The following is a 22897-nucleotide window of genomic DNA, read 5'->3' on the forward strand; positions in this document are numbered from 1 at the left end:
ATTTTTTCTTGTTTTTCAGTAATTTCCCAATTTTCTTCAATAATCTATTGATTAAAAAGTATTAACTTTTATAACAAAAAACTACTAGATAATCAACATGCCTCTGAAATAGCTAAGATGATTCCTCTTTTCTCTAAATATATTTCAGTTATTTCAAAAAGTGATCAAATAGGGTATATGAAAAAAAATTCACAGCATGCATTCGAACTGTGAGCTACTTTTCATTCCACTTTAAATACCTACCAAAAAATTAACTCTGACCAGCAATCTCATGAATATCTATTAAAAGTGAAAAGATGGGCAGTGCAAGGTAGCATGAATGACTTAACATGAGCCCATTCCCAAACCAGAAAAGAACAACCAAAAGCATATATCCTAACTATGGCAATTGAAACATCATTTTCAAATTCAGATGACAATGTTGTCATTTTATTTCTGGAGAATATAGGCTCAGCCATATTTTTCTCTTCATTTTCTAAGCTCTTTTCAAGCACTTCAACTCATTTTCGCTTCTTTCACAGTAATGTACTAAAGGAGTAAGAGAGTAAATAATAGATCAAAGTCAACTCCAAAAACTAACCTATATAATACTAATTAATTTTAATAACTACATTATTTGTACTGTATTTAACTTTTACATTCAAGTTTGCTTTCATATAAATATATGCATATGTATATATTATATATTAAATGTATGCGTGCCACACATTTACATTTATTTGTGTATAGATACTTATATTCTATTTTTAAATTAAAATAAAATTTTAGGCAATTTATATTTGAAATTGCAGATATTATAGTACTGTTAGCAAAGACATATATATATATCTACATATATGTATACTATATAGTATACATATGACCAGCAATCTCATGAATATCTATTAAAAGTGAAAAGATGGACAGTGCAAAGTAACATGAATGTTACATATATACATATACAGTATACTATATATGTATACTATATGTATACATATATGTAGGTATACATATACTACATATGTATACCTACATATATGTATACATATAGTATACATATCTACATATATATCTACATGGCTACATATACATATATGTATACTATATATCTACATATATACACACACACACAGAGATTCACCATCTATAAAGTGCAAATAGTTGAATTTTACCTCTAAAAAATGTAAGTCTCATCCTATACACACACACCACACATACACTAAACACACACACAATGCACCTATTTAAAAAGACAAATATCAAACTAAGAAAAAGGCATAATGTGTAGTCAATATGAAGTATTCTAGAGAACTAATAAGAAAATATAAAAATTCGAAAGGGAAAATGGGCAAAGTATGTCAACAGGAAATTGAGAGAAGTGATGGAAATGGGCTATTAACCTAAAAAGATGACCAAGCTCACCCATAAATAGATACAACATAATAGCAAGAATAAATACTGTGTTTCATCTTGCAGATTGGGTATTAGAAAGCTTTCTCATCATTGTCAGTGTTGATAAGTATATGGGAAAACACATACTTTTATATAGCTTTAGTAAGTAAATAAATTGGTAGGTCTCTTTTAAGGGGGAAATTTTCTAATATGTAAACAAACATTAAATGTCTATATTTTCAGCCCTTCATTTCTACTTCTAATAAATTATACAAGAGGTGTGCAAAAGATGTGTACAAGAATATTAAGTGCAGCACTGTTTTTAATATCAAAACACTGGAGATCTAGATGTCCATCAACAAGGGACTGACTAAATAAAAAATAACACATATATAAACAGGATCCTAATATAGTCATTAAAAATAATGAGGCAGGTTTATACTACAGATATGGAGAAATCTCCAAGATAATATGAACTGGAAAAAAATTATGAGACTTTTTGTAGTATGTGATCCCATTTGTACATGCATGGAAAATTTTGGGAATGATACATAATACATTATTATCACTGACTATCTCTCAAGAGTGACACCTGAAGTATGGGAGGGAGGGGGATGTTTCACTTATTAACTTTCAACCTGTTTTTACTATTAATTTTTAAACCATTGGCCAATATTACTTTAATATAAAAATAATACTAGTTAAAATGTTCTACTGAAAAAGAAAATATGACCTTGTTATATCTACTTGATAATGACTTGAAATTCAGTATCATCAAAGTGGTTTTTAATTTTGAATATCACAGTCATCACAGAAGTATCTCACCCACACATAAAGTAATCCCAATAACTTACACACTTCCTCTGATAGTGTAACATCTCCAAAGGAGCTGTTACAGAGTCAACTGCACTGTCTCATACATGCCTAATGGGTCCAACAGAGCCATTAGGATGTCAGTTATATGGCAGGGCTCCTGCTGAAGCTATTACCAAGTCATTGCATTGTTTCATACACTTCCTTTAACAATCAGATGGTTTCTGAGGAACTGTTATCACTGCTATGGAAGGGACCTATATAACTTACCCTACCAGGGGAAAACAAAAAAAGCAAAGGAAAGAAATGGAAAACAAATGAGCAAATTCCTTCCATCAAATGTATACGAATGGCCCTACGTGGTCAAATATCAGAAGAAATAACTCCTCATTTGGGTATAACTATTACACGTCATTCAAGAAACCCAGGCATTAGGCTAGCCATTTTTTCACAGCTCCAGCTGTTTCCTTGAATGAAATTAGGGTCTGAGAACAGCATATGCATGGCTATGACGGTATGTTTATTGGTAGCACATACTATGCTACTCAGGTTCTGTGGTACAGAAGCAACAGGGAACAGTACTAATGGATTTCTTGGCTGTTATGATATTGTATCAGTTATTACCTTACCTGTAAATTTCCTGAACAGAACATAAGGAGCTCAGCTGCTCAACAGTCATGGAAATCAACAGGCCTTCTGAGTACTAATTAAAATCCCAGCTCTACCTTATAGGACTGCTACAATGACAATGGGAAATACAATAGCACAAGTTAACCCACAGCCAGGTCTGAAGTGCCTCAGTGCATTTCCTCTCAGTCTTCTAGACTTAGCAGAATAAGGCTTTTGCCTATTAATAAAATGTTGTGTTACTTAAAATAAGACAAGTGCAATGATTTTTAATGAGGTTTGAAATGAGCAGAAAGTAGGCTGGGTTCTACTAGGCTAAAGAGTTCCCTAGGATACTAGATGTTTCAGAAGCTATATTGCCTCTTTGTCTAATACTTGATAACAGGTACCTTACCTGATAACATCTATCCCATAATATGTGCATAATAAATGAATAGTGATAACAACCGCAACTGACATTTATAGAGCATTTCATTGTAACAGACACAATGTCAAGTGCTATATATCCATTTCTCATTTAATCCTTACCACAAAAGCTCCCAAGACTATGAAGTAGGTAATGTTACCATTTGACGGATAAAGAAACTAAGATTTCGAGATCTTTAGTTACCTGTCCAAGGACACACAGCAGGTAAATGGCAGAACTAGGGCAAAAACCTAGATCTGTCTTATATCATAGCTATTCTTAAACACTTACTATATAGAAAACATTGTGTATTTAGATTGCAAGCTACTGTATCTTTATCATGGTATTAACTAAAGTGTGTTAAAATTAACTTTCAATACTCTCTAATAGACCTCTTTGGGTACATGTGTCCATTTGACACTGGCAGCCTTACATTGGGAACTGCTTCGAGAATCAAATGAGTAGGCTCCCCCAAAGCAATATTTGTACTACTGACCTTACCCCTCATTGTAGCTGATGAGACCAGTGGTAGACAGCTGACTCAAGTTTAGAAAATTATTCTGTCTCCTTAGAATTTAAAAATGTCACTAACAAAACATCTGGTTAATCTTAGCTTCTTTTCTGAATAGAAGTAATATAAATTAGAGTTTTATGGGGTATGGGGTTTTATGCTTGTCTTGTGGATGGAAACTTAGAGAGAAAGTCAACCCGAAGAGACAGAGGTGAAGGAAATGGGTTTAGAAACAAAGCAATTTCTTAACAATTGTTTTGAGAATTGTTAAGGGACTGCAACAAATCCCTTCTTGTGATACAGCCACACTCTTGCCCTGAGTCCCATGAGGCATTCTCATGTACTCTATTTTTTTAAAGTATTTCTTGTGGGTACCTAGTAGGTATATATATATATTTATGGGGTACATGAGATGCTTTGATATAAGCATGCAATGCATATTAATAACAACATGTAAAATGAGGTATCCATCCTGTCAAGCATTTATCCTTTGTATTAAAATGATCCAATTTTACTCTTTCAGTTATTTTTAAATGTACAATTAGACTATTATTGACTATAGTCGCCCTGTATTCTTATGCACTTTTAATACAATTGTTTTCTGTTTAAGCTAGCTCAAATTGATTTCTGTTACCTGTAATAAACAATCTTAACTATTAGGGCATTAATCTCTCCCAGTAGATGGTAAATTCCGTGAGGTTGGGGAATGTGTATTATTCATCTTTCATATATTCCCAATCTCTAGTACAGAGTTTGGCAAAGAGACGTGCTTAATGAATATTGCTTGAACAGAAATATGATTATCATCAAGACAATAACTATAAATAATTGATTTGCAATTTATACTTTATTAAAGGTTACAATACCTTTTTAACTACCTAGAAAATTTCTTTCCATTTAGCTTCTTGATAAACAATTTTTATTTTCATGTTTTATAATCGAACTGTTCCATTCAGGCTATATGTGAAAAACACATCCTTGGAAATTGATTATTCAAATTTAGCTGTTGATATTGTTTTTTCCTCCAGTTCAATGTATAGTCAAATGTAATTATTGAGGGATGCCCTAATCACTGAGGTTGATACTTAAGTAGGACTATCAAACTCTTCTAAGAAATGTTCATTAGAAAGTAAAGAGATAACCCACAGATTGGAAGAAAATATTTGCAAACTACCCATCTGACAAAGGATTAATACCAGAAAATATAAGAAGCTCGGCCGGGCGCGGTGACTCACGCCTGTAATCCCAGCACTTTGGGAGGACGAGGCGGGTGGATCACGAGGTCAAGAGATCGAGGCCATCCTGGTCAACAGGGTGAAACCCCGTCTCTACTAAAAAAAAAAAAAAATACAAAAAAATCAGCTGGGCATGGTGGCGCGTGCCTGTAATCCCAGCGACTCAGGAGGCTGAGGCAGGGGAATTGCCTGAACCCAGGAGGCGGAGGTTGCGGTGAGCCGAGATCGCCGCCATTGCACTCCAGCCTGGGTAACAAGAGCGAAACTCCGTCTCAAAAAAAAAAAAAAAAAAAAAAAAAAAAAAAAAAAAAAAAAGAAGCTCAAACAATTCAATAGGAAAAAATCAAATAATCTGATTTTAAAATGGGCAAAAAAATAGACATTTCTCAAAAGAAGAAACATGAATGGCCAACGGGTATATGACAAAATGCTCAACATCATTAACCATCAGAGAAATGCAAATCAAAACTACAATGAGATATCACCTCACCCCAGTTACCATGGCTTTTACCGAAAAGGCAGGCAATAACAAATGCTGGCTAGGATGTGGAGAAATGGGAACCCTTATATACTGTTGGTGGGAATATAATTTAGTATAGTCACCATGAAGAACAGTATGGAGGTACCCTAAAAAATGAAAAATAAAAAAAAAACTAAAAATAGAACTACCATATGCTCTAGCAATCCCACTACTAAGTATATACAAAAAAGAAAGGAAATATATCATCGTACTATTTACAATAGCCAAGACATGGAAGCAACCTAAATGTCCATCAACAGATGAATGGATAAAGAAAATATAGTACATGTATATAACATACTGTTATCCAGCCATTAAAAGAATGAAATCTTGTCATTTGCAACAACATGAATGGAATTGGAGGATACTATGTCAAGTGAAATAAGTCAGGCACAGAAAGACAAAGTTCACATGTTCTTATTGATTTGTGGGAGCTAAAAATCAAAACAATTGAACTTATGAAGATAGAGAGTAGACGGATGGTGCCCAGAGGCTGAAAAGGGTAGAGGGAAGTTGGGGGAAAGGTAAGGATGGTTAATAAGTGCACAAATATAGCTAGGGAGAATGAATAAGATCTAGTGTTTGATAGCACAACAGGGTGACCGTAGTCAATGTTAACTTATATATTTAAAAATAACTGAAATAGTGGAATTGGAATGTTCTTAACAAGGAAATGATAAATGCTTGAGGTGATGGATGCCCCGATTATACATTGTATGCCTGTATCAAAACATCACAGGTACCCGTAAATATGTATACCTACTATGTACCCATAATTAAAGATAAAATAATTAAATGCCCATTAGATCACCTGTCAGGGATAGAGTTATATGTTAGATGAGCAGAGGTCTGACACACTGTAACACTTCTATCCTTAGAAGAATCACACAAGATCAGACAAGATCCACAAAAAATATATTTTACCCTTATAGCAATGCATAGTTTTCATTTATTTAGTGCCTGCTGTGCTCTAGGTCCCCTTGCTAAGTACTGAAGCCACAAAAGTGAATAAATCAGACCCTTTCTTCAAGTAGCTTCCAGTCTAGCACTTATTAACAACCACTGTTAGGATATAAAATACACAACTCTAGTATAAACCTATGATGAGTAGCAATGTTGTTAGTAAGGTGAAATGGGAATGGAAAAGAGGTAGAATAAAGCATGATGGATGATATAAAAGTATTACCTAGGTATTGACTGTTCCCAGGTCCCAAAATGAAGCTAACTTGAGTGAATCTACATTTTTCTTAATAGACAATTCGGCATCAACAGATGATAAAGGGTTTACTTAGGACAAATTTGAGAGAACAGAAACATAATGCATTAGCGTCCTTCTACCTCTGTGAAAACCTCCAGATCCCCTTCTGTCACCCGATGGTTTTCCTTTCCAGCACTTTAGGGCTTCAAGTTGAAGTGTTTTAGTTCTGAAATTAAGGGTTATTTCTTGCACTGTTCGATTCTAATTTTTATATACTAGTTCCATCCCTTTTTTTTTTTTTTTTTTCTTGAGATGGAGTCTCACTTTGTCACCCAGGCTGGAGTGCAATGGCACGATCTCAGCTCATGGCAACCTCGGCTTCCCAGGTTCAAGCCATTCTTCTGCCTCAGATCCATCTCATTGTTGAGTCATTGCCTTGCGGTGAAATGTGCAGACCCTTCCACAAGGTGTTATAAACTTCATGAGTTATAAAATGTCAGAGACATAAATTCAATTAAGGGCAACCAAACAGTTAAGGAAATGAGAAAAAAAATCTGAAAGACTTGGCCAATTAATGAAATACATCCTTATAGATATGATTTTTGAAATGTAAGTAGAAAACCAAAGTCATATTCTCCTAGGATGAACAGAATAGTAAGCATCTTTGAAATTACTTCTCAGAATTTTCTCAGTTGGACAATTCACCTAAATTAACAATTTCCCCCATCTTCACTTTTATCTAACATTCACAGCAGTGAGGCTCAAATGTTCCTAAGCTGATCTATGATATCATGCCCATTGCCTCATCAATAATCTAAAATTCAGAAAGTATGGGAAGACAGAAACAAAATGAAACGTCACTTACATTAATTGAGGCACAGGGATGGGATGGGATGGAGTCTGAGGTAGTGAAAAATATACATAAAAATATTCTAAGTAGTTTTACTTTTTCAAATATAACATATGTAAACTCAAATTAATGAAATAGATGCCCTGATAAGCATGCTTTCGTGAATGGATGAAATCAATAGGAAATAAATAGCAACATTTTCATACAAATGCCAAGTTCATTCATTGGAAATAACTTGTTTCCTCAAATTAATGTGCTTTTGGAAAAGCCATTTACACTCTTACCTTAACTCAAACCACCTCTTCATGAATCTATGGAAATGCTGTCATCAATTAAAATTTGTGGAATTCACACTGGTAAAATCTTAGCATAGGTGATAAATAAGAACCCAAATTATATACTCCTCATTGAAAATATTAGTATAAGTCAAAGTAAGACATACAGAACTGAACAGGGAAGAGTTGTTCAAGTTCACATATTGCATACATATATGATCCAAGGGAGAAAGCAATGGACATTTGGAAAAAAAATCCATTGCATTTAGCTAGATTGTTTCTGAATTGTTGTTTTAACACTTCCTCATATGTAAAATAGAGATAATAGTAGAATTTGTTTCACAGAGTGGTGTAAGGATGAAATGGGATAAAGATATGAAAAGTATATTTGGAAATTTTGAAATGCTGATCCAATAATAACAGTGAACATTCATATTGTTCCTACATGTTAAAAACACTGTTCTATTCTAATTTTTATATACTAGCTCCATCCTTTTTTTTTTTTTTTGAGACGGAGTCTCACTTTGTCACCCAGGCTGGAGTGCAATGGCAGGATCTCAGCTCACGGTAACCTTGGCCTACCAGGTTCAAGCCATTCTTCTACCTCAGCTCCATCCCATTGTTGAGTCATTGCCTTGTGGCGAAATGTGGAGACCCTTCTACGAGGTGTTAGAGAAGGGCCCAGGACAGGCCGAGTTGTGAAAACAATTTATAAATGTTACTTTCAGTAGTATCCCTCTCCAAAGGGGCAAAACCCAATGAACACAATGAAGGCAAAAGCAAAAGAACACCAATGCCCCCTTACTAAGGAATAACAGTGAAAATATAGGTATACAGAAGAGAATGAACATTTTTTTAATTTGAAGGTACTATTTATGTTTGATGACGTGGATAAAGTGTGATTATAAAGCCAAGCATAAACAGGTGGAGGAAGAGACCAAAGCCAATTGCTAAACAGCATCTGAAAGTTATGACAATACCTAAAATATATGGAGTTAATGATTAGAGCCATGTAAAGCATGGTAGATATGTAGAAAGTCATAAAGCCAAATCCAACCCAACCTGATTTCAATCTCTCCTCCCAGGTTGAATAACTGTTTTCTTATCCTGCCTGGAATCCTGTCTTATCCTTCTCCCTAGCTCCCCCTTCACCTCCTCTTCACCACCAACATTTACACATGAAATGTTCAAGAAGAAAACAAACAAGCTGCCACTGTATTCTCTGACAGTTTCCTTGAGCAGCCTTGTGTGTTGTTTGTCAGAGAAGCAGGGTTTCATTTTTGGGGGTAGGTGCCAGAGATGGGGTGAAGTAAAAATAATATGTGATCAAATATTTGAAAACACTTGCCTTGAGTAGACCCAGCTTGAGCCTCCATGTCACAGCAAACAGGAGAGAATTTGAAACCTGCAACAGTAAACATTTTACTATTTAAGCCTTCTCCAAGTTATCTGCAATTCCTCAAACTTCAACCCTTACCCTTCATCTAGTGGTTACTTAAAAAACAGCTTAATTGCAATATAATTCACATACATGATATTCGTCCTTTTAACACATACAATTCAGTGTTTTTTAGTATTTTCACGGTTATACAATCATCATCTATCTTATTCTGGAATATTTTCATCACCCCAAAAGATACCTCATACTAAGGGACTTGCAGAGGTAGAAGAATAGTAGAGCCACGCACACATATGTTCATAGTGGCACTTTTTACAATAGCAAATACCTGGAACCAGCCCAAATGCCCATTGACAATGGACTGGACAAGCAAAATGTGGCACATATACACCATGGAATACTATGCAGCCATAAAAAACGATGAGTTCATGTCCTTTGTAGGGACATGGATGAATCTGGAAAGCATCATTTTCAGCAAACTGACACAAGAACAGAAAATCAAACAATGCATGTTCTCACTCATAGGCTGGTGTTGAACAATGAGAACATATGGACACAGGGAGGGGAGCATCACACACTGGGGTCTGTTGACAGGGGCAAGGAAGGGACAGCGGGGGGTGGTGGGGAGGTTGGGGAGGGATAACGGGGAGAAATGCGAGATGTAGGTGATGTGGGGATGGAGGCAGCAAACCATATTGCCATGTGTGTACCGATGCAACAATCCTGCATGTTCTGCACATATACCCCAGAACCTAAAGTACAATTAAAAAAAAAAAAAGCATAGGCAACAAAAGCAAAAATGGACAAATGGGATTACATCAAACTAAAAGGCTTTTGTACAGCAAAAAACAATAACATAGTGAAGAGACAACATATAAAATGAGAGAACATATTTGGAAACAATACATCTGATAAGGGCTTAATATCCAAAATGTATAAGAAACTCAAATGACTCATAACAAAAATGAGTAACATAATTTTACATATATACATAGTTTTAGACCTTGTTGTGTTCCTATAAAGGAATAGCTGAGGCTGGATAATTTATAGGAAAGACCTTTATTTGGTTCATGGTTCTGCAGACTGTACAAGAAGCATCTGCTTCTGCTGAGAGTTTCAGGGAACCTCCAATCATGGCAGAAGGCAAAGGGGATACAGGCATGTCACGTGGCAAGAGAGGGTGCAAGAGATGAGGTGAGGTGTCATGCTTTTTTAAACACCAGTTCTCATGTGAACTAATGGAGCAAGAAGTCACTCATTACCTGAAATGGCATCAAGCTGTTCATGAAGGATTCACCCTCATGACCCAAACACCTCCCACTGGGCCTCACCTCCAACATTGGGAGTCTAATTTCAACATGAGATTTGGAGAAGACAAATATCCAAACCAGGTATCTGTTTATCTATCTTTCTATCTATTTATGTAGAAATAATATTCCATTATATTTTTATAAATTGTATGTTATCAGTCATTCCACAGTTGTTTGGGGAGAGGTTCCAGTACTTCCCATGGATACCAAAATCTATGGATGCTCAAGTACCTGATATGAAATAGTGTACCATTTGCATAAAATCTATGTGCATCCTCCCATATACTTTAAATCATCTTTAGATTACTGAAAATATCTATCATTATGTATATAGTTATTATACTGTATTTTTAGGGAATAATGGCAAGAAAAAAGTCTGTACATCTTCAATACAGATGCAGCTTTTTTGGTTCATTTGTTGAGTTTTTGGTATTTTTAATATGTGATTGCTTGAATCCATGGATGCAGAATCCACAGCTACAAAGGCCCAATTGTATATATTTATTTGTATATAATGTAGATAGATACATAGATAAAATTAAATATTATTCAGCCTTTAAGAAGGAAATCTCATTCTTTGTGACAAAAGGAATGAACCTGGAGAATATTTTTAAGTAAAATAAGCCAGGCACAAAAAGATAAATACTGCATTATCTCTGTTATACAAGGAATTTAAAACAGTTAAACTCATGAAAGTAGAAAGTAGAATGGTGGTTGCCAGAGGCTATAGGAGGAGGGAATGTAGAGATGTTGATCAAAAATTACAGAGTTTTTGTCATGCAGAATCAGTAATTTCTGGAGACCTAAGATACAGCATGGTTGACTATAGTTAATAATACTGTATCATATATTTAAAATTGCCTAGCACCAATCTTAAGTGTTCTTACCACACACACACAAATGGTAAACTATGTGTAGTGACAAATATGTTAATAAATTTGATTGTAGTAATCATTTCACACACACACAAAAAGAATAGTAGAGCCCAGTGGGGAAACTTCTTTCTTTCATTTTAATGTTTCAACCTAGTGAATATGTCCAGAGTGAGACGAGGGAAAACAAGATGTCTTGGCAGTATAAGAGATCACCTACCACCCCGTTTCATATAATTTTGGTCATTGTCTTTCCCAATTGACAGATGAAACCCAGAAAACTGCTGTGACCAAAGGTCTCCGAACTTGTATCCTAATGCTTTTCACTTACATGAACATGCTACATATATCAAGTATGTTCCCTTCTCATTTCCACACGTTACTTCCTATATGCTTGGCCAAAGTCAACAATGCATACATGAACACATACATATATGAAAATAATTTAAAAAATTAAGATCCCAGGGATACTTGGTGATATTATAAAGTGTTATGGTCTATTATTTAGGAAGTGATATTCTAACTAGTAGGTAACCTCTCATTCCTGATTATATGGCCAGCGTCACCTTTGGGTTAAAGGAGGCAGTAGAAGACAAAATAGAAAAACAAACAAACAAAAAAACTGCAGGCACAGGACAGCTGGTGATCTCTCTGCCACCTGAAAAATTACTAATTACCACTGTTAACAGACTAAGCGTTGTGGTCATGGTGATGGGGACCTACAAAATTTACATAAACAGAACGATGGAGACACTAGATTAATGTGCTTAATAAGCATTCATGTGCTTTTTATGGAAAGATTTTGTTCTCTGGTAGGAGCAGAAGAACAGAAATAAAATAAATTAAACCCTTTCCAACAAATCAAAAAGACAAAACTTTTCCTTTTATAAAACTTGCAAAAAAATCGTATATGATTACAACATAATGATACTGCTGCTAGTCGTTATTGTCAAGCAAATGGATGATGTTAATTCACCTTCTGTTTTTTTAAAATTATTTCAGTCCAACCTGATAAATTTAAATTTGTACATTCAACAGGTTAGTCTGAATCCAAATAGTAAGCACATATAGAATATGCTTATTGTACAATTGTTCATCTCACTGTTCATATATTGATATAAAGCCCAAATACATAACATTTATATATTTTATAATAAATCCCACTAATATTGCGGTGGAAAATAAAGATGAATATAAAAGGTGAGTAATAAACAAAACATGCACATTACTGATTACTTGGGATTATTTCCCTTGGGAGCTGGCCAAAAATGAAAAGTATTTTGTCTGTTATTATAAATAAATATCTATTTGCCAGATACTTAGGTACGTGCCTTGTCCCTGAGTCCCTGCTAAGTTGTATTTCCCTTCTGCTTATTGAATGAAAGAAGGGCAGATATAGGGAAGGAGAACAAAGCAAAGGCTAAAAACTGCATTCTTTCTGTGTTTTACTTAAACAATGCCAGTAGTTTATTACCATTTTCCCCATCAGACTTCCTTTCATGGTCAGTGTCAGTCAAGGACAATGCAGAGTTGGCCCGGCTGGACAAACAGGAGCTATGCTCTGATTTCATTCCCCGTATCCACATTCTTAGTGCATGGTCAGGTGAGGCAGCACCTTCTGTCTCTGTGTCCACATCAGATCCCATCTCTAGCTGGTAGCCATGCCGGGAAACGCTGTGCATGTCTGTTTGGTAGCCAGAGCACAGAGTGTGAGAGGTTTCGCAGAATTCCATCTCTGAGAAGAAACAAAGTTCAGAGAAAATGTTTAGAAGTATGAAGTAATCTCCCAGAAAATTCTCCTTTTTGTCCTCATTTCCCCCTCCCCCATTGGTAGTAATTATGTGTTTTTGCAAAGTTAGAATTCTGGCCTTTTATTTATGGCAGCTAGGACTCTGTGCTTATTTTGCACTTCTGTAGCTTAAAATTATGCTCCTGTTGATTCTTACAAGGTTCTGGAAAAAGGGGGCCCAAAATAGCTTTATAGCTACAATTTTAGGTTTCACAAAATGTAATGAAATAAGTGAGTGCAGAGGAGTATAAAGTGTAGAGAGCTGTCCTTTAAAAGATGTTTCTTTTCTAGGAAGAATACATATGATGTACAGAGCATACCTATGCTTAAAATATTAAAATTATTTGCTTTTCTAAGTATTCCACACACACTGGATTTAAGAATAAATAATTTAATGTGAAAACTGAGAAAAAAGAATTAAGTTCGAATGCACTTTGCTGAAGTATTTTTCCTAAAACATGTTAATTTAAACTCTAAATCATCAGTATCTAATATCATTATTTCCCATTGATTTTAAGAGTTCAAGGCTGACTTAATGCTAATTATTCTGTTTAATTCATTTTTTTCAACAAATAGCTAAAAAATTTTAGTCATATATTGTAGCTTGGCAGTGGTTCATAGATTGGATTTCCTCTCCTTTCCCCCTGGATCTTAGAACTATAAAAATTTCAGAACCTTGAAGATGATGCAATGAATTCCTTCTTTTTATAGTTGAGAAAAATAAACTCCAGAGGATAGATGTTATTTGTCCATATCTCACATCAGATAGCAACAGAGCCCTTTTTCCTAAAACACCCATCTAGGCATGGTTTCTGCTGGACACCAACGATGCCCCATCAGCTTACTGCATGAATATCAGGCATTCAGTCTTACAGTCAATTTTACATTCAATTATAGCAAGGTGTCAAAAAGGGGAAAAGATGCTTTAACAATTCCTAATAAGTTAATGAAAAATGACCACATGCCAAGACATATCATCTGAAATGTCCATGTAATACTTAGATAAGGTAATCCGGAGATGTAGTACACTATATAGGATTTTCTCAGACTGACATCAGAGACAGGGTATGTCATTTGGCTGGGATGGAGCTTAACTGAGTGCATCTAATCCTTAGCACATATCAATAAAATGCAAACTCTAACATGAATTTAATTCTTTGAATACAGAAAGTACTGGATTTTAGACCATACACTAGAGGAAAGCAAGCATAATATGAATACATTTTAAAAATAGCTATTTTTGTGGCATGTAATTACCAAATAAGAGTTTAACAAACCAATTCTTTCTGTTTATTTAATATCACTACATGCCTAGCACTGCACTTTTGAAACATATAGTAGGCAAATAAAGCTACTATAATGTATTAGAAAAATTCAATTAAAAATTAACTCTTTCAGGGTTATAAGTCACTGCTGAGTATGTTACTTTTTGATTTCCATGATGAATGTCTTTAAGGGTAATTCCCTTTTTCTACAAAAACTTGGCTAAATTCCAAAGGAGTGGTATTCAAAAAAATAGTCCTGGTTTCCACTTGTCAAACAGAAAATTTTATGAAACCATGCTTCTTCTTGCCATAAGGCTAAAAGTAAAAATCCATTTTGCCCAATATAAATTTTAGCAATCTAGAATATTGGGATCAGTTAATATTCATGCCTCTTAATTTCACAATGTTTCATTATCCAATCCTACTGTGCAGTTGTTGCTACAGCAACCTGGTAATAAACCTTTCAGCTTGAAGCTGTAAGAAATAAATTTTACATAGGTCTGTATTCACAACTTACTTCACTCCCCTAGACCAGTGGCTCTCAAACTTGTCTGCTTCAGAATCACCTAAAAGCCTTGTTAAAACATAGATTGCTGCACCCCCACTCCCATTCGTGCCTTCCAATTTAAGTTTCTGATTCAGCAGGTGTGGAGTAGGGCCAGAGAATTTGCATTTCGCATGACTTCCCTGTTGAGACCCATGCTGCTGGTCCAGGAATCATACTTTGAAAATGACTGCCCTAGAGATTTCTTTGAAGTGAATGGGAGCCAGGGAATGGGTAGTAGCGAGGGTGCAAGCTCATCATGGCATCACCACAGATTTTGCTGCACCATCTCTAATTCTGTTTAAAGACACAAGAAAGGAAGCTTTTGCTCTGAATTGCTGTGAAATATCTCCATTTATTTTCCATGGATTCAGGGCACTAATTAGAAAATTTACTTCCAAAAGCACAGACTTGCATTTAGTTTCACTCGTACAATGGCACATGAGATGTGGCTTTCCAAAGATTTTAATATGAGCATCTGAGTCATGGCATTTGTTGGAAAAGGATGAGCATATAAAAATAAATACAGGTCCAATTTGTCATTCCAGATTAATAAAACACTAGATAAAGTTTTTTTAAAAGCACTGACAGGTGTAAGCAGATTTCCTTTTTATTAAAGAGATTTTTTTCCCATTCAAAAGGATATCAGAACACAGATTTGTTCCTTTCTAAGAAAATGCTATGTAATCTGATAAAAAATTGCATAGGATAAACAATTTATTTTCTATTGGAACTATATCTTGCTTTGACTACAAAGATTAACTCGTAAATTCTCTAATTAAATACAGTCAGATAAAAGTATACTTTCTTGTCAATCTATAATTAGAAAAATAACAATCCAAGTTAGCTATCAGTTGCTCTTTAAGTGGTAAAGCAAAAAAAAAAAAAAAAAAAAAAAAAAGAAAGAAAAAGAGAAAAAGTTTCACTTCCTTATAGTAACTGATGTTTATCGAACTGCCTCATTTCCTTCCTTTTCTTGAAATCAGTGTCACCATTTTAAAATATTTTCTTAAATACACAAACGTCTTGATGGTGCTCAAAATTCCCATAAGATGCATTATCTATAAAGTACTTACGACACACCGTAAGTGGTTGTTTTCTAGCCTTGCACATATACCCTTGTTACCTAAAGTACTACATATTCTCTAGAGAAGATAAAGTTCAATGGGGTTTATTATAGATCTCTTCTTACCAAAAACTAGTTACAAGAGAAATGTAAGTACAATCTTAGAATGTCTAAGATTTAAATGGATAGACTGATACTATGAGAAACTACTTTTTAAGAGGAAACAGGTAGAGATGTGGTCAAGTGAATAATATATTTGCAACCTCACAAACAGATAATTCGTTTTTGTTCGAAGGAAAACCTATTTTGCAGCCTTGCAAGAGACAAAATTTGAGCAGACTAGAATTTAAATTCAATTTTTTTTGTTTTTACATGAAATTTAGTTATGCTATCAAATATTGTGATATTCTCTAGACTTTTTATTTTTCTTCTAAATGTATATATCTTTTGAACTTAAGTTATTGTTATCTTCACATATAAAGTAAAATTATTTGCTTTACTTTTTAATACAGATATAAGAAATATCTATATAAAATAGATTTAGGATTTATTAATCCATAAATTAATTATTGGGTTAATTATAATGACTAAAATTATGTTGATAATTGATGTGATCAGAATAACGGTGCATTCTATAGCAGGGAATATTTTCTTTTTAGTTCTTTATTTTTAATTAATTTATCTTTTTAGATAAAAAGGTTTGGAGTCCATGTGCAGGTTTGTCATAGGGGTTTGTTGTACAGATTTTTTTTTTTATCACTCAGGTATTAAGCCTAGTACACAATAATTATTTTGTCTACTTCTCTCCCTCCTCCCACCCTCCACCCTCATGTACCTCCAGTGTCTCTTGTTCCCTTCTCTGTGTTCATGAGCTCTCACCATTTAGCTCCCACTTATAAGTGAGAACATGTGGTATTTGCTTTTTTTTTTTGTTTCTGCATTAGTTGCTAAGGATAATAGCCTCCAGCTCCATCCATGTTCTCACAAAAGACATGATCTTGTTCTATTTTATGGCTGCATAGTATTCCATGGTGTATATGTACCACATTTCCTGTTTCTTTCTTCCTGCCTCAGCCTTTCAAAATGCTGGGATTACAGGTCTGAGCCACTGCACCTAGTCTGTATCACATTTTCTTTATCCAATCTGTCATTAATGGGCATTTAGGTTGATTCCATGCCTTTACTATTATGAATAGTGCTGCAATGAACATCTGAGTGCATATGTCTTTATGGTAGAATGATTTATATTCCTCTGAATATATAACCAGTAATAGGATTGCTGTGTCAAATGATAGTTCTGCTTTTAGCTCTTTGAGGTACTGTCATACTGCTTTCTACAATGCTTGAAATTCAATTTTTTAAGTGGGCAAAAAGTTTAAAGAGATACTCCAACAAAAGATAGGGGTGGCCAGAGAATTTGCCACCCCTATCTTAAAGATATCTTCAACAAAAGACAAGCAAATGAAAAGATGCTTGATACCACTGTTACCCGGAAAATGCAAACTACAGCCACAATGAGATACCGCTACATATCCAATAGAATGGCTAAAAGAATTCTGACCACAAGAAGTTTCAAGAAAGAATGTGGAGCAATTATAATTCTCATACACTTGTGGTGAGGAAGTAAAACTGTACAACCACTTAAGAAAACAGTGTGGCAGTTTTCTGAAAAGTTAAATCTATACTTACCTAAAGAGCAATGCACTCTTTGACATTTATCACAAATAAATGAAAACTTCTTTCCAACCGTACAAAGTTGTTCATACCAGCTTTATTTGAAAATAGCTGAAAAGTAGTAATGTCCCACGTGTCTATGAACACATGAATGAATAAACCACCTGTGGTATATTTACACAATGGAATATTACTCAGTCTTAAAAAGGAATGGACTACTGATGCATAACAATGTTATGGGCTTCAAAATGACTGCTAAGTGAAAGAAGACGGACACACTTCTATATATGGTATACTTCCATTTATATAAAATTCTAGAAAATTAAACTAATCTCCTGTGACATTAAGCCAATAAGTGGTTGCCTGGGGGAAAGGGTGGAGGGAGAGCTGGATAACAAAGAACACAAAGAAACTTTGGGGTGATCTAAATGTCTGTTATCTTGATTGGGGTGATAGTTTCACAGGTGTATACATGCTAAAGTTTATCATATGGCACACCTTAAGTATATGTAGTAAGTGTAGTTTATTATTCTTCAATTAGACCCCTACAATGATTTTTAATTGACTGTACACCACCAGATATTAAAACAACAAGGAGACTTTTGAATCCATTTTCACAGGTGGAGCTGGGAGTCTCAAAGCTAGAAGGAGGTCTTACTCTTTTCTCTCTACTAGAATAAAGTAAATGTAACATGAACAAAAAGGTAGTCAAAATGTCATCTTGCTTATATTTAAGCCAAGAGGCCATTAAGACTGATGCATGATTTCTTTTTCTTTCATTCTTTTTTTTTTTTTTGACAGAGTTTCACTCTTGTTGCCCAGGCTGTAGTGCAATGGCACAGTCTCAGCTCACTGCAACCTCTGCCTCCCAGGTTCAAGCAATTCTCCTGCCTGAGCCTCCCGAGTAGCTGGGATGACAGGTGCCTGCCTGGCTAATTTTTGTATTTTTAGTAGAGACAGGTTTCTCCATGTTGGCCAGGCTGGTCTCGAATTCCTGATCTCAGGTGATCCATTTGCCTCGGCCTCTCAAAGTGCTAAGATTATAGGTGTGAGCCACCCCGCCTGGCTGATGCATGATTGCTCAGGGATCTTCTAGGGTGTACTTTTGTCCTAGACACATAAGAGTTGAAAGTCAAATTTAGGAGGGAAACTAAGGATGAAACTCATCACTGCTAAGCTTTCAGCAGATAGGGAAACATTTATAGTTGATGATCATGAGATTGAGTAGAGTTGGTCCGCCACATAGGATCACATTAGGCATCTACTAATGCTAACAAATTAATAACTTTAAAAAAATGCTCTGAAATGCTGAATAAAAAATAAACTGTACTTTCTCTCTGAATCTAAGGGCTGACCATCAGGTGTTCAGCCTAAAGAAGACACTTATCAAAACTTGAAAAGGACAGTTATAGCTATCTGTATTAGCTTTGTTCTAGAAATGCCATTTCTGTGTTTTGTTTTGTTTTGTTTGAGACAGGGTTTTGCTCTGTCACCCAGGCTGGAGTGCAGTGGCACTATCTTGGCTCACTGCAGCCTCAACTTCCCAGGCTCAGGAGATCCTCCTCCCGCCTCAGCCTCCCAAGTAACTGGGACTATAGACTTGCACTACCACACCCAGCTAATTTTAAAATTATTTGTAGAGAAGAGCTCTCCCCAGTGTTGCCCAGGCTGGTCTAGAACTCCTTGGCTCAAGTATTACAGGTGTGAGCTACCATGCCCGGCCCATTTCTCTGTTTCTGATAAGCTTAAGATTATTTTTCTTAAAATTCTACCTACGCATGCTTCCTCTATATAAAGAGAGTTTTAAGGCATTACACTCCAAATAAGTAACTGGAAGTCAAGAAGTGTGATTAATTTTAATCATTACCTGAGAAATTTGGGATATAACTTTTAAAGAGTATAGTCCATTTCCATAATAAGGGAGGGGGGAGGGGATAGAATTCTTAGCTTTAATTATTGTGACTCATAACAACCCTTATAGATTACGTGCAGAAGCAAGTTTTATTAATTAGCCATGTGATTTTTGGATAAGTCACTTAACATTTTGGGGGGCCACAGTTTTCTCGTTTGTAAGATGTATGAATCCAACTAGAAATAAATCTCTAGGTAACTGACTTGCTTTAAAATTCTATAATTATAACCTGAACATGTTGTCCAATATGTGTACTCGTCAATGCTTTCAAATGGGAAAAGAGTTAGTTTTATGAAATCAAGGTGCCATTTATCCCTCTTTGTGAAGGGTATAGTACATATAAGTTAAACAAGATCTTATGCCATAATTATAATTCATGCCATGTTAAAGTATTGATAGGGCCTATGTATCTACTATGAATTGCAAGATTATTGATAGAGAAATAGAGTATCTAAAATTTAAAATGTAAAAAAGCAACTGAGTAAATCATTACTCATCAAATATAAAATTATCCATTTACAACATGGCTATTGGAAACATAATGAATAAAATTCACACAATTAAAAAATATTACTGACCCACTAATAATTCATTACTGGCTCCGGGGAAAAATGCAATGGATTATTACAACCTTAATCAAGAAATACAGAGAGAAAGAAGTGAGTAATACCAGCTAACAGGCAAATAATTTTCACTACTGGGTACCATTTTATATTTCTCAGTTTGAGGGCTTTAAAAAGAAAACGGTATAAAATTGTCAACTAAATCAGTTCAAGTAAGTTTACTTAAACACAGCTTCACTGAACACCCACTCAATTTCAAGTAAAGAAATCAAAACAAAATATTCTCCTCTGATTTTTCTTAGTCTTAGAAAATTAGTTCAATTTAATTTCCTCCTCTCTTCATGAAAACGTTTTATCAAATGTACAGCAGTACACTAGGCAGTGAGCAGAGTGAGTTAACAGGACCTTGTCATGTCCTTTGGGAAGTTCCACACAGAGCCTCTTTTAAGTCCCTAATGACAGCTAAGTAATAAAGACATCATCCAAACCTAACTTTAATTTTTCTGCTGAGGGCTCATCAGCTTTTTCTGGGGCACAGGAATGAGAGATGGAATGCTCCCACGTGCAAGACAGGAGCCTGGGGTTATAAAAGGACTTAAATAAAATAACTAAGCTTCCTGGACCCTAATCTCCCCTTGACAGTTTCAAATGCACCCATTATCTCGGCACTCAGGACCTACTAATTATACCTTATTTAATTTTCAAGATTACTCCATCTGTCAGTATACTGAAAAGCATGGCAACAAATCTGGGCAGAGTTAAAAGCTTGAAGTAGAAATATTCATGCTTTGTGACCAATACTGGCTAACTGGAGACATCCTAGAATGCAGTTAAAAGGCTATGTTAATATCAAAAAAGGATGCTCTCAGAAGTACAGTGAATTGAAAATCTGTAAAAATGGCTCAAATCAGAGGACACAGAATTATAGCAGAAACTCAGAAAGAAAGAAGATGAGGTAGAAACCTGGAAGAAATCAAAACAAACTCCAATCATATTTAGAGAGAGATTAAAATATCCTTCAGCAATCTAACAAGAGGAAAAGAATTTGATGTGGGAATAAGCAACTGCTATTTCCTTAAACTAATTTTCACCTTAGTGAACAGCTCCATTTAGGCTATATTCACATAAGATGGGAGAACTTGTTTTGAAGCTAGCTCAGCAGTTACCACTACAATGACAAAAATTGGATGCTATCTCTGCAGTCTTTGTAATAAGGGTCTGGAAAAAGAATAAAGGACTAGAAAAGATGGTGGGAGGTCCTGGACTTCAACAGAAATTTAGATCAATGAGAACCTGTGCATGTTCCCTTTATTTCAACATTTTGAATGAGACAGAGACTTCCTGGCCAAAATGAGAAATTTTCAGGGCTACTGAACACTGAAAATGCATGGTGCTCAATGGCCCTAAAAATTTCTCATTTCTTACATGTGTTGGCCCAATTTTCTGGCTGTTCATAACACTTTAGAACCTGCATCCTTATTGCCCATCATGGTCTTCCAGGTATACTTGTGTATTTCCATTATGCTCACTAAGTATGTGAAGCTCTTTTGTCAAGGTGTATGTGTGTGTGTCTGAAATTTTAAACTACATTAATCTGCTGCACAATTCTATCTAGAAGTGAGATCAATGAGCTAGAGTTAAATAACCATTAAAAGCACTTGTGAGTGCTTCAAACACATACTCATAAAGGCAAGCAATATTATTTCTGTAACATTCTACACTTCTCTGTAAGCATTTACTTTGTGATGAATGAGTAAAAATGCCAAGATAGAATGGTGCACTAGAGCCAGCGTCCATCATGAACTGCAGAATAAATTACATTCTAAGGTGGTATTGCCATCTCCTCAAGCCTTAGAAGAATTCTAGGCAAAGGACCCTAAATACCATATTTTAAAAATTAATAGCTAACATGGAACCACTCTTGAAAGGGTTAACATCTTGAACCCAAATCTGACACATTTGAGGTGGTTTTGCTTAACATAAAACAATGCCTACTAATGCAAATTGAAAAATTGCTATTTTGGTAAATTAGCTGTGTGTTTCAAATAACAGATGTTCCACAAATTTGGCAAGAAGAGAAAGACAGCAGCCCATTGGCTGTGAATTCAGAAAAATACAATTTATAATATTAGACTAATGGAGAATAAGTACTCAGTATCATCTTCTGACTGAAATAGTCACACAAAAGAAGCTTTCTTCACTATACTTTTTGGCACAATGAATTGGGAAATAATTGCCTGTTAAAAATCTTCAGAAATGTACTCTAGGGTGTAGAACTGGGGAAATGTTATTGAAACTAGTCACAAAACCTTGGTAAAGGACCATCTTTAAGCTGGCTTGAATAGAAATTTCTTTTGTCATTCTCATCAACCAGTTTCATGCCATATCCCTAAGTTTGTAGAATGCCCTGGAGTGAGTTTGTAGCTCTTCTGACAGCCTGTTTTCAGGAACTCAGAAAATGTCACTAAAAAAATTTTTCAGGAATAGCAAAAAGAGATTCTGGCTGGATGTGGGTGGCTCTTGACTGTAGTCCCACCACTTTGGGAAGCCAAGGTGGGAGGATTGCTTGAGCCCAGGAGTTTGAAACCAGACTGAACAATAAAGCGAGACTGTCTCCATTAAAAAAAAATTAGCCATGTGTGGTGGCATCTGCCTGTAGTCCCAACTACTTGGGAGGCTGAGGTGGGAGGATCACTT

The 22897-nt window shown here is 35.2% G+C and overlaps 1 protein-coding gene across 1 annotated transcript in view; it reads right to left on the bottom strand.

The window, feature by feature from the left end:
• Positions 1-8397: 8397 nt before the first annotated feature.
• LOC116542964 (teneurin-1-like) overlaps positions 8398-22897 on the bottom strand; it is a 316984-nt gene continuing 302484 nt past the window's right edge. The window contains exons 4-5 of the mRNA XM_032268250.1: positions 12862-13122; positions 8398-9211 (exon numbers count right to left, since the gene is read on the bottom strand). Of these exons, the coding sequence (XP_032124141.1) occupies positions 9081-9211; positions 12862-13122 (392 nt within the window). The 3' untranslated portion in view covers positions 8398-9080. The remainder of the gene's footprint in view (positions 9212-12861; positions 13123-22897) is intronic.

This window comes from Sapajus apella, unplaced genomic scaffold, assembly GCF_009761245.1.
Source record: "Sapajus apella isolate SASKATOON/1434 unplaced genomic scaffold, GSC_monkey_1.0 scaffold176, whole genome shotgun sequence".
NCBI classification, from domain to species: Eukaryota; Metazoa; Chordata; class Mammalia; order Primates; family Cebidae; genus Sapajus; species Sapajus apella.